At 34.8% G+C, this 13,734-nt stretch overlaps 1 protein-coding gene across 1 annotated transcript in view; it reads left to right on the top strand.

The window, feature by feature from the left end:
- The window catches only part of ZNF236 (zinc finger protein 236), a 74,072-nt gene that overhangs the window by 30,245 nt on the left and 30,093 nt on the right, over window positions 1–13,734 (top strand). Inside the window, exons 9-16 of the mRNA XM_053985453.1 lie at window positions 110–313; window positions 1,398–1,626; window positions 3,358–3,630; window positions 5,401–5,604; window positions 7,435–7,579; window positions 9,912–10,172; window positions 10,421–10,671; window positions 11,323–11,424. Of these exons, the coding sequence (XP_053841428.1) occupies window positions 110–313; window positions 1,398–1,626; window positions 3,358–3,630; window positions 5,401–5,604; window positions 7,435–7,579; window positions 9,912–10,172; window positions 10,421–10,671; window positions 11,323–11,424 (1,669 nt within the window). The remainder of the gene's footprint in view (window positions 1–109; window positions 314–1,397; window positions 1,627–3,357; window positions 3,631–5,400; window positions 5,605–7,434; window positions 7,580–9,911; window positions 10,173–10,420; window positions 10,672–11,322; window positions 11,425–13,734) is intronic.

Genomic DNA, 13,734 nt, shown 5'->3' with positions numbered 1-13,734 from the left:
CATCCTCTAGCACACAGCTACCAGACATTTCAGGTAAGGGAGCTGGACAGGTGAGTTCATAACACATACTTTTGATCTCCCTTGACAAATGTACCCCTGTATATTTCAGGCCACACATTTTCGGTCTCCGCTTCTTCAGCAGACAGAAAACCAGGTGTCTCCAGCTGCTGGTCATCAGGGTCAGCAGACTGTCACTGATGTCATTCAGCAGCTCCTTGAGCTATCAGAACCAGGTCCTGTAGAAAATAACCAGCCTCAACAACCTGGTCAACAGCTCAACATTGCAGTGGGGATCAGTAGAGATATTTTGCAGGTAAGAGCTCTGTGTGAGAACAGCTTTACATTCCAGTGGCTCCTTTCTCATTCTTTCTTATATTTTAATGAAATTCGTTCTCAATATTTTCAATTACAGCATTCCTTATGGATTTCTAAACAATCCATTAGTCAAGAAAGAATTGTAAAGATTTATTGAATGGGTATGGACTGCACCAATATATCTTTGTATGGCTTTAAGTGTACACCCTGTACGTGGATATTTTTACTGATACCTAAAGCCTTCTTTTTTCCTGTTGCCTAGAAGCAGCTTGTGGCCTTCTCCTTATATTATGCAGTGCTGAAAACGTGGTATCATTCAAGAGGGGAAAAATATTTTATCTGGTTAAAAATGAGAATGTACACTTGGCCTTTACCTTGTTCTAATTAATAAGGGCTATCTGAATATTTCCTATTTGTGCAAGGTTTTTTTTTTCTGAGGTCAGCCAGTGTTTTTCCTAAAAAAAAATTCCTATATTTTGTCCTTGATAATGGCAGAAGGAGATGTGGTGTAACAGAAGAAATGTAGGCGGGTGAATTACTATCTGTGCTTGTTCTGCAGCCTGCACCCCAGAAGGGCACAAACAGGATGGATCAGGGCAGAGAATAATATTCTTTAGTGTTACTGGTAGCCTGCTAACCTGTAAGGTACCTTTTCATCTCTAGACTTTTAAATACCATTTAAATTTGGGGTTGGAAGACCCAAATGTTATATGCAGCTATGGGCAGGTTCACCTTGTGCTGAGTTCTCTAATGTCTGGAATGCAATGAGGAATTGCAAAGAGTAACACCATGATACATAACTATTATCCTGATCGCTATTAAAAAAAATAAAAGTTGTTGTTACCTAAAGGCAACTGTAAGTGCAGAAAATCCAATCTAAAATTTCACAGACAATCAGAAATCAATATTGTGTAATAATGTGTTTGCACGTTTGAAATATGGCTGAATTTTTGTGAGAACGAGGCATTTAATTCCTTTAATTATATTTTCATTGTATTTTCCAAGTACTTGTTTGAGAAAAGTTGGGGATAACTGTGGAAGGCTTCTTCCTTAATCTAGAAGTTTTTTTGTTCTTTTTTTAGCAAGCATTAGAGAACAGCGGGTTGTCGTCAATTCCTGTCTCTGCACATTCTACTGACTGCAGCCAGGCTAAGGCTGCTGGGGCCCAGGATCAGAACCCAGATGTCCCGAGCCTCTCAAATCATCAGGCTGATTCTAATAGTGCTGAACAAGACAAGGAGCAAGAGAGTACGGATAAACTAGATAAAAAAGAAAAAAAGTTAATTAAGAAAAAATCACCATTTTTGCCTGGTAATATTGCCACTGCTTTCTACTTCTTGTGCTGTAAAGAGTGTAGTAATTTATGGTTTTATAAAGGGATTTCCCAAAATGTATTGTGGATTAGTTATGAACAGTATTTTTTCTTATCTAAAATACAGTGTAAGGTATGAGTAATAATATTTATAATTTTAATTATAAAATATATTTTCATTAAAAACCCATGTCAGGATGGCATGAAGTGAAATTATACTTCTAAGTCGTTTGGTTTAAATCAGTGGGAGTTACAGGAAAAGGACAAAGTATGTGAATCTATTATTCTCTCCCATCATCCTTCTCTGCCAAGGACTGGGTTTTCATTGTGTGTCCCAGAGTAAAGAGTTCTTGCAAGGACTATTCTTCCCCTTTGGAAGAAGGAAGAATAGTCCTTTGGACTATTGGAAACGAGGCCTTACAGAGACATAACGGCAGGACTGCAGAGCTTGACTGATCCATGTAGGGAAGGACAAAGGCTGGCATTATGAATAATTCTTCATGTCACCTGTCTCTGGAATCACAGGACTGATATGACATTGTCACCATAAATACATGTTGTTATTCTGCCTCTGTACTGTGTTGTGTGTATGCAAGCCTGCATTTTGTCTCTGTGTGCTTAAATGCAACTTCAATTTCAAGGTTGCTTGAGTTTTATGGCTGCTAGAAGTTGTTTGTTCCATGTAAAGCCTTCATACTTCGGCAGCCAGCCTGGCATATACAGTGCTATAATACAGCCTTTGATCTCTGTCTCTAGTATCTTCATAGGTACACTGATATTGCTTTTTCTTTTGCAAGGGATGAGGAAATTGATCTAAAGTAAAAAATTGTCTTCAGTATGGCTGTGATAAAAAGTAACATTAAATTTTTCTTCTGGTATATAATTATTTTGTTACTTGTGTTTAACAATAACAACTCTCTAGCTGTGACTGCAAATAAAAATAAAAGGCCACTGCTGTACAGTCAAACACAACTACTTTTGTTTTTGATAAGGTAACATGACTTCAGTGTGTTGACAGGAAAAAAAAACACTAGGTTTACTGATTTAAATGAGCAAACAATCTGATATTGAACAACATGTATGGATAAAAAGCTTGGATAGGTTTTAGAAGGGGTTTCTTTCATTTTTTGTTGAGGAAAAAATGTCCTGTTGCCTTAGGACAGACCTTAGGGTTCTTGGATCATAAAACAACTTTTATAAAAAAGTAGCCTTAAATTGTTAATCTGTCAGAAGGACTTGCACAGCTTTTCTTCCTTGACAAGTTTACAAAATGTAATTTAAGTCTGAATTTGTAAAAGAGAGGGTCAAGCAAAGTATCTCCTCCAGTTAGATAAATGTTAAGTACGTAAAATAATCTGGTGTGGTTGTGGTTGTGGATTTATAGTCATTGTTGGATAATTTTGTGTTCAATATGTTATTTATAAGTTAACTGGTATATTATATGGCATTTGCAGCTGCATTCTACATTTCTAAGTGGCATAGAAATTGTGTTATTTGAATTTCAACAAGATTCCCTTGGGGTTTTTTTCTGTTGTTCCAGCCTATCACCATTTTCATGAAGTAGAATATATCCAATACAGAAGTTAATCTTCTGTGATGTTGTGATGGCATCTATTTCAAAAAGTGTTTTTGTAGTCTGATTGCTTCGTACAATAGCATCAATGTAGTGGGATTTTTCAAGAATTGTTAGAAGGTTTAAAAACCATTCATTTGGATATTCCTTGTTTCAGGTTCTATACGTGAAGAAAATGGAATCAGGTGGCATGTTTGTCCATATTGCTCTAAAGAATTTAAAAAACCAAGCGATTTAGTGCGCCACATTCGCATTCACACCCATGAGAAGCCATACAAGTGTCCCCAGTGCTTCCGCGCCTTTGCCGTGAAGAGCACTCTAACAGCACACATAAAAACACACACTGGCATTAAAGCTTTCAAGTGCCAATTTTGTATGAAAAGCTTTTCCACCTCAGGGAGTTTAAAAGTTCACATTCGCCTGCATACAGGTAAGGCCTTGAGATGGCTTTGTGTATTCTGTGATGTGGGTGGGACCTTGAATGAGTGAAGACTGTGAAATGTGTAAGTTGTAGACATGTCTGCAATGTCATTATTAATATCTATCAGAGAACGTATCATTTTAGTGTTGTACGTGATGAGTGTCATTTTTTGTCATAACTTCTAGTGTTTCATGGCTTTGAAACTTTGGGTTCTTACAAAAAACATTGACATTTAATTTTCTGATTATGAGTCAGCTGTTGTTCCTTTCTAATATCACTATTATGAATATATTTAATTGTGCTTTCTGAAGAGTCATATCCTGCAATTTGAGTTCTGATTTTACTTATCCCCAGTCATCTTTAATATTTGCTCTTGATCTTCCCTCCTCCTCCCCACACTTTTCTATAATTTTACTGTAACACTCAGGACTGGTTGCTTCCCATTTTATCTTCTACATTACAGTTTTGCTTCATGTTTTCACCAACTTACCTGTTTTCAGCATCTTACAGTGAATATCTTAGAACCCCTCTGATCATATGGTCTTCGTTTACGTATGATATCTTCAAAACCTTTTTGTGTGATTGAGCTATCCTTTCCATAAACAACAGTAAATTTTCTCCTTTTGGTAGGCTTCCTGGTTGTTTTCTAAGTTCTTTCTTTTTTCATACAGGTAAATAAAGTTTCAGCAAGATAAACATGCTCTTCCCTTTAATTCCTGTTTATATAATTACCTTCTGCAAAAGTATCATTTATTCACTTAGGTGCATTTGGGATCCAATCTGTTTTATAGTTTGATGTATTTTATCCATGAAATATCAATGTTGGTTCATCTGCAGAAAGTCTTCCACTTTTTTTTTGTAAACTTGTAAACCAGTACTTTTTTTTCTGTTAGTTTAAAATCAGGCTTACTTCATACAAGTAGTCAGATTAATTTAGAGTGGCAGAAGCACTAGGTGGCTGGGAAAACAGGTAGTCTAGTGTTTATGGAACTGCTCTGTAGTTTCAGATAATGTTTCATTTATTGCTTTGTGAAGAATGGTTCATTCTTCTACATTTTTTCTGCCTGTGATTGAACTTGATAAAAGCTGTCTTCATAATATCCAGTCGTGTTTCCTAGCCTTTTAAATCCAAGATTTCCCCTTGAACAAAACCAGAAAGTTGTTCAGCTTTGCCTGTCTCTTACTTACCAAGTTCTCTAGGAAATCTTTGTCAAGGAGATATTTCTACTGGATTTTGCATTACAAAAGTCTTTCTTTAATACTTCTGTTGGCATGCTTTTTTGACTGCCATCAGACAGAGTTGATGTTTTCAGAGATAGATCTAGACTTTTTTGACTTTGTCACATCCCTGTTCCCTCTCTTTTATCCTGTTATATAACATACTTGTCTGTGTGTTTGCTGATTCTATTTTCTCACAGTTTTTTAAAAGTTTGTTTTGGGAAGACTTTAACCTGCCATGTGCATTTCTTAGGACAGCTTCTGAAACACATGAAAATTGCTGTCACTTTTGCATCATCCAGTTTCTTGATAACAAACTTGCTTCAAGTAATGTGTTTCAGTCAATTAGCCATTCAGCAGATTAGTTGTTACTTTGAGTTTTATGGATTGAAATTTTTATTGAAGTTTTATGTTTTGAAAACTTGTGTTACAATAAATACCATGAGAGAAAGCAAAAAAAAAAACAAAAAACCACCCAGGAAAGAGAATCACTATTCTAAAGCTACATTTCTAGGTTGATAGAAATAGAATTTTAAGCTTTTTCTTTTTAATCTTTTGCAGGTGTTAGGCCTTTTGCTTGTCCTCACTGTGACAAGAAGTTTAGAACATCAGGCCATCGGAAAACTCACATCACTTCACATTTTAAACATACGGAGCTAAGAAAGCTGCGACATCAACGTAAACCCACAAAAGTTCGAGTAGGAAAGTCAAGTGGTCCAGTACCAGACATCCCTTTGCAAGAACCCATACTCATAACTGATTTAGGTAAAGAGCAAGTAAATCCATACTCTCTTGAAATTTGCATTTCAATGGAATATAAAGGACACATTTTAATCAAGCAAAAGCATTCAGAGCTCACTTGTAAAGATGAACGTTGAAATAAGTAATCAAAAACAAACTTCAGCAAAGTGCTGTATTTTATAGTTTGCTTGCACTAGAATTAATAAGAACAGTATTTTTTATTTACAGTTAAATTGTATAATCCTTACCAGTAAGAAGCCATGTGCGTTTTTATATTAGGAGTTTAATTTGAATATTATTAGACCGTTGGTATAGAGGAGATGACAGTTCATGACCAAGAGTCTTCTCAAGATGATCATGTTTCAATCAACATTTGTAATAAAGATTACAGATATTAACGAGTTGGATATTAATTATTAATACAGATATTAATGTACTATTAATACAGATATTAATGAGTCACATGATTTAATTATGAGTCACATTTATTTTAATTATGACCTCAGCTGAATTAGTAGTAATAATTTGTGGTCATATTTCAAAAAAAGGGCAGCTTAATTTTGAAACTTGCTTTGGAGAATTCATCCAGTTACTTTAATTCTGTTGCATAAATATTGTCACAAGACTATGTTAAACCACTTTTTGGAAGAAGTTGTACAAAACAATGTTGTTGTCCAGTAGAGGTCAATGTAGTTGGTGAGGTGTTTACTCTTTATTTTTGATTGAACAGTCTGCTAATCCCTGACTTGTCTATTGTGCAGTCATTTTTATGGTGGAATCTTACATTGGTAATACTTTTACCTTATTTCAATAAAATGTTTATCACACATCCTTTTGTTTTCACTGCATCAGGAGTTACTGAAAGCAAGAGTAGGGGTTATTTTGGTATCATACAGAAGAAACTTAAATTTTTGGGGTGCAAACAAAACTTAGCTGACAGCTTCAGACAGATCACACAGTATTTCTTTCTTGAGTGAACCCCAGAAACAAGTATAATTCCATTTCCTGATTTTGAAGAGAAGCTCCCCTTCAATCCAATTAATACCTGTGCTGTGAAAGTCTGATTTTTGGAAAAAGATTAATATTAATAAGAAATACTATAGAAATTGTTTCCTGTGGATGCTGATAACGCATGAACTCTGCTGATATTAGAATGTTCAATGTAAAAATAAGTTCTACTGTTTATCTAGAAGATGTGTCATGTTTTTTCAACCCCCTGACAATATTTCCACATTTTTACTCTTTGCCCCCTCAAAAAATAATCAGTTCTTTTAGAAGGGTCAAGAACCTAATAATGTTACTTTGTAATAGTGGTAATCTTTGAGTGGCACTTCTGTTGATATATATTTTGCTTTCTATAATAGTCTTAATTTTTCTAAAAGCCTATGAAAAAAAGTCTGCAAATTGTTCTCTATACGTTTCAATGCTTTTCACAAAAGGCGTATTAAATATTTGTCAAGTTGTATACCTGATAATACTTGATACACATTGATTAAATATCATTTGCTAAGGTTGAGGTTGGAAGGAGAAGATATTATTGGATCAGCAATGAATTCATAACTGTCAACTTTAGAAAAAGTTAATGCTTATTTTGGACAAGACTGCTCCTCTAGTGAGGTGGACCTCTGGATAAAGAAGAACTTACCATTAAAATACCACATACAGTATAATATCTATAATGCTGTATGCATAATTTTAAGTAAATTTTGAAAACATGCACATTTTCTTTATATTTTTGGATACTACAAGTTTAGCCATGCTTTCTTTTCAAATACTATCTCTTCAGACTACTGCATCTTTGGAATAACTTTACCAATCAATTTTTACTATTTGTACTTGTGTTTATAAATGCAGGTCTTATCCAGCCAATCCCGAGGAATAGCCAGGTCTTCCAAAACTATTTTAACAGTAATTTTGTGAATAATGCAGAGAGACCATACAAATGCTACTATTGCCATCGAGCCTATAAAAAATCCTGTCATCTTAAACAACACATCAGGTAAAATAAACACAATCAAGAAAGGAAATGTATGACATAACAAATTTATGGAAAGACATGAAATTTATATATTATTCACTGAAAAGACTTTTTTTAACCATCCCTTAAACACTGAACCAGTGATAACTGATTTTTTTTTTCTTGTAGAGTTGGAGGAGGCTTTGGACTAACTTATGGCTATGTGCAGTTCTAGCAGTATAAGTAGTTGTGTTCAATGTGCAGTTTAGTTTACTGACACTTGGATTCTTTCTTCCAAAACTGTGTATAGAAAAAAACAAGCATTGTTTGTGAATTCTTACTGTAATTTTGTAATTGCATACTCCAGATTGTCTGCTTTGTATGTAACTCCTATTTTTTGAGATGGAATTACCTTTTGTTCTGTATAGAAAACGTAAAAGAATTGGAGTTTACACTGTAATTGAGTAAATGTTGCTGGGGATAATTTTTTTGCTTGAAGCTCAGTTCAAGTTCTGTGTAGTGAGTGCTTATTAGAACCACAGTCATGGAGTCAGAGAAAAATTTAGGTTGTAGAAGAACCAGTGGAGGTAACTAATCCAGTCTTGTTTTGAGAAGAAGAGTAGCTTCAAAGTTAGATGAGGTTGCAGTTTTGCAGGCAATGAGATTTAACATTTAGTCAAGACAGGAAACAGTGCTCTCTGACTTCCAAACTATAAACAGCTAGAAGAAGAAATATGAAAAAACCCCACCAAAGATGGTTACTGGAATTTAAGGGAAGAGTCCATACAAGCAGGTGGCAATCTGCTTGTTTCTGCAGTGTAAGCTCTGTGCTGCTTTCTTACTCTTTCTAGCTCAGATCATGGTGAGTCCCTCATACTCTCTTTAAAAATCAAGTTCTGTATTTTTTAAGTTCTCAGATTGCCTTGACACAGTTATTGGGTTTTATATGCTGTCTTACCAGGAGGAAGGGAAGCTTTACAATATCCCATCTTTTCTTTTGTAATATCCTAGCTAGATTTTTCATTGTCTTCTGTAGACACATTCCAGATGGATTGATTTAAATGAAAATAATTTTGGATTATACTGAAAATGCAAAAATAGGATGTGGGTACCAATCACCTGCTACTAGGTTTCTTTGATCTTTCAACAGAGTACTGAGTGAAGTCTGGCTTTGTTTAAGGTTTTGTGGAAGAATTAGAAACTTTTTTCTTTTTACATGTTTGCTCTTTGTAAATTGGCATTTCTATAATTAAATTGCTTTGCTTGATAATTTTGTGGACACTGTGTTCTCATGGAGTAGTGCTGATTATTGCTTGCAAAGCTTGTTTCCCTCTCTGAAAAAGAGGGAAATTTGTAGTAGGGGTATTTTCAGTAGAGCAGTGACTGAATAGTGTGTCAAATAATCCCCTAGGCACACCAAGGAAAGTGAGGATGCCCTACTGCTGATTTTTGTGGTGTGTATTGGCAGCAAAACAGTAATCTTAATATCTGTCGTATACTTTGTTACGGCGTCTGATGTGGTGGTCTTCCAAGATTACTGTAATCATAAACTGTCCCTAACTTTTCCTGATTTTATTAAATCTTGCTTCTTTTGTCTTCCATTTCCTAGCATTCCCATTGCCTTCTTTCTGGCTCTCTCCTGGGATGCTACAGTTGTAACCCTTAATATTCTTGTTGCATTCCATTTCATTTCCTAACTTTTCCTTCATTCTGTTTTGTATCTCAGTGTAGTCCTAAAGGGAAACTCCTCTAGCACCTTTGGAAGAAAGGCTGTAGTGAGTGCCATGTACTTTGATAAGTGAGAGGCTTTCCCTGCTTGAGTATGTTTTTCACATAGCATTATGAGAGACAGGTTTTGCTTTGTTCAGGAGGTATTTGGGATGGACACAGTTCTTTTGAGTTTTGTTGATAACTATAAGTATAAGTTTTGTTGATAACTATAACTTAAGAGTTTTGTTGTTAACTATAGTGGTAGTATATATAAAGAGAACCATGTCTTTTTCTCCCAACTTTTGTGGACAGTTTTTTTAGCTGAATTGATGAAAATACATGTGAGTGATAATATACTAGTCTGAAGAACTATTGCACCATCTGGAATGGAAAAATTAAACCCAAGTATTGTGATGGAGACAAAGTATGATCAGAAAAGGAGATTGGATTGTGCAACATAGCTAAAACTAATCAGACGGTATTGTTTTTAGCCCTGACAGGTTGTTTGTAACTTAATATCTGGCCTTTCTTAATTGGGGCCTCTTCCATCCATTCAGCTGTCACCTTAGTTTGGTTTATTCTTCTCATTTCAAAATTGAGTCCTTTAATAATTTTGTAAATCAAATGTTTAAATCTATTTTAACTTCTGTTTTCTCTTGAAAAGGTCTCATACAGGTGAAAAGCCATTTAAGTGCTCTCAGTGTGGAAGAGGTTTTGTGTCAGCTGGAGTTCTGAAAGCACATATTAGAACACACACTGGATTGAAAGCTTTCAAGTGCGTTGTGTGCAACGGGGCTTTCACTACTGGTGGTAGCCTCAGGCGACACATGGGGATCCATAATGACCTTCGACCATATATGTGTCCCTACTGTCAAAAAACATTCAAAACATCACTCAACTGTAAAAAACACATGAAGACTCATAGGTATGCTTACAATTTTTGTATAAGTCTTCCAAAGTAGCTCAACAGCCATTCTTTAAGATACTTGGAAAGGCAGCTTTGCTCTGTAGCAGCTGCATATGTTTGAATAAGGATTTTTATTTATGGGTAGCAAACCCTAGGTACCTTTGCTGGTACAGTAAATTGGTGTATAGTAAAAATAAAAAATTGTTCATATAAATAGGATAAATGTCTAAGTGAAACCATAAAGGCTTTCTCACCTTACTTTGTAGGTATGAACTTGCACAGCAACTTCAGCAGAATCAGCAGTCTTCTTCAATAGATGATTCTACAGTACATCAGCAGAGCATTCATGTTTCTACACAAATGCAGGTGGAGATTCAAAGTGATGAGCTACAGCAGTCAGAATCCGTTGCAACAGATCAGCAGGCTATTTTAGAGTTAGAACAGCAGCCAGTAGTAGGCACAGAAGAAACAGCACTAGAACAAGAATTGGCTGATCAGCCTTTAGAGCAAGATGAGGGTGAGTATTTGAAATATGATAAGGTTTATAATGAGGTAAGTTTACAATTGCTCAAATAATTGTTTCTTGACAGGAACTACAAAAATACATGGAATAAAGACTACTTACTATATATTTAAGGTATATAGTACAGTTTCATTCATTGGTATTTATGTTTACTATTAAAATATAAAAAAGATTAGGGTTTGTATCCTTTAGTTGTAGCAAACAAAACTACTAAACAAATATACAGAAAAATTATCTGTCCACAAAACCTTACCATGTCAGTTCTCTGATTATTAAAAAGCACTGCTTTATAGTCTACTTAGAAAGTAATAACTGTGGTTTAAGGTGAATGTTCCATATTCTTATTTTATTTCTAATAGCGGAACAAAGTATTTTGGTTTTGCTTCTTTGCTCTTTTTCATGGTGCAATGAGTTATCAAGTACAACAGTACTTGATACAACAGTACATAAATTAAATGTTCTATAAACAAAGATTTAAATACTTGTTCAGCTAACAATTGTTTAGTTTATTTTTAATAAAAAAATTTGGATGACGGTAAAATATGGGGGTTTCAAAAGAACTGAAATATACATTACATCTTTCTTTTCTTGATATTTTCCCCTTTTCTTTCCTCCTTTCCCCTCTCCTTCCTTTCCCCATTTCAGATAGATTTGTGACATCCCAGCATGCTTTACAGGAAAACATCACTCAGTTTGAACAACAGACTATAACACAGCAGCCATTTGATCAACAGAGCTTATCACAAGGTTAGTAATAAATAAAGGAGGTAAAAGGTAGTTTTTATAAATCTGACTTTACAGCATAGCTATGGTAAAACATTTTTAAAATGGGCATCTGCATTCAAAGTAACTGCAATGCAGAGAACTTGAAAAAAATTACCATTCTGAAGCTATACTTGGTAGAATACTATGAATACTTAATTTTTTTTTTTTACTCTTATGAGCCGATGTCTAGTCATTACAGTATGGGTTTTATAGTCAAGTATATAATAATCTTTCCTTGATTATGTTTGAAATTGCTGTGGCAGTAGGCATTTTGCACAAATTTCTGCCTTGGTATACATGCTCATAACCTGAGATGATCAGAAACACAGTCTTAAGATTTGAGTGAGTAGCTACTGGGATTCATTTTGGAAAAAGACAGTTGAAAATGTAGTCACATAAAAATCATACTTTCACCTATCCACAGCAGTTTCTTTTTGTATTTTATAGAGCAATGAAATGAGATTGTAAGGGCTTGGAAACTGGTTTCTTTCCCCTGAAATACAGAGAAATATGTATAGGTGTGTGTAACCTGAAAAATAGTGAAGAAATGACTGTCTTTGCTTTTCTCAGCTGGATTTCTTGATTTTTTACGTAATATGAAGCTACTAATTTTGTTTTGGGATTTTATTAGTGATTGTTTTGGGTTTTCTGCCTGGGGGTGTTGCTGAGATGGGGAATGTTCAAGGGGTTTTCATTTGTTTTGATTTGGAAACATCTCTGGCTTACCTCTTGATCTCCTTGTTTCTGACTCCAGGAAGTAACTTCATGTAGCTGGTAACTAGTAATTGGTATTCTGTGTGCACAAACTTCTCTGTTATTAGTTTCATTCCCTTTTAATTGTATAGTATCATTTGTAAAAACTTAATTGACTGTGGTAAGTTGCATCACACTATGAAGAAATAGTATAATTTTCCAATTTTAATTCTCTAGGTTGTGCTGCTTTGCATGCAAAGAAAAGAAAAGTATAGTCTCTGCCTTTATTTAACAAGACCGATCCAGATCCTCTTAAAATACTATGATTATTTTCATTGGTTGACTTTTACAGTTTTTCAAATGAATGAGAAGACACTACGGGGAAAAAAAAAAAAGCAGCCTTTTGTTCTACATTATTCTGAAGAGTGGTGGTGGTTTTTGTTTGGTATTTTTTAATGGCTCCTTAGAATTTATAAACCCAATAAGTAACTCTTGTTTCATCATCTTGTTTAAACTTCAGTTTCTGTGTGTGTATGTCTTCTGTATTATATAAATATCAAATGATTTCTTGGGGAGGGGAAAGACTCCTAGAACCCACAAAACAATTCTTTCATCATCAGAAACCTAGATTGATCATCAATACTTTGTAAAATTGGTTCAGAGAAACAGAACATGTGTGGTGTGGGCATTTTAAAGTCTCATTTGTATAAGATGTCTCCTATTCTACTTGGAATCTCATCCACAGATTCCCAACTCTTTGAAGTTTCCTTGAAGATCCTGGAGCCCTTCAAAATTTTTGAATTTCAGGTAGGTAAGCATTTGCGCGGATGCATGCGTTAAATTGGTCGACCCTCTCCCTATGTCTGCATCTGTGCTTTATGCTCCTAATTCCTTTTTCCTATCAGCTAGGCAGAACATTCAAGCTTAAAGCACTGTCTTTTTTATTCTTTATATTTATAGGCTGTATTCTTGATTAAATATTTTGCTTCAGTGTTTATTAATAAAATTACGTAGGAGTTTTAAAAAAATCTTTGAAAGGTTGTTTGATTTTTCTTTTTCCTTTATTGAGGGAAAAACCCCGTCTTTGCATTTTAGACAGATGAGGATGATCTCTAGGTCTGCATAGACCTGGCAGAGGTTTGTTCATAATACTTCTGTTGAATTTCTTGTTTATTCAGATAGATTATTTTCTTCATATATCCAGACTTGTAAAGAAGTGCAGATCCTATGAGGGTGCTGCAGTATCAAATGATTCATTTGAGCTAGATTTGGAGGCTGAGGAAAAGGACTTAAGTTCTTTGTAGTGTGTTCATCTTCATTTGAAGACTTTTAAGTGAAGTCAGAACAAAAAATGAGTCTTTTATCTGAAACTGTCTTTGGGTTACTGAGTATCATCTGTCACCAAATGTGTTTTCATATAAATTATATCACCTTTACTTCCTTTAAAGTGTCCCTATAAGCATGGTTGAATGATAATTCAAATAGTGGTGTTAGGCAAATGATCTTGAAAACCCAGAAGTCCAAATGCTGTTAGTTCTATAGCCCATACAAACATACCCTTGCCACCAGAATGCTATTTGCTTTCCTAAGAAGCTGATC

Source organism: Vidua macroura, chromosome 1 (assembly GCF_024509145.1).
Source record: "Vidua macroura isolate BioBank_ID:100142 chromosome 1, ASM2450914v1, whole genome shotgun sequence".
NCBI lineage: Eukaryota > Metazoa > Chordata > Aves > Passeriformes > Viduidae > Vidua > Vidua macroura.
This window is presented reverse-complemented; position numbering and strand designations above follow the sequence as displayed.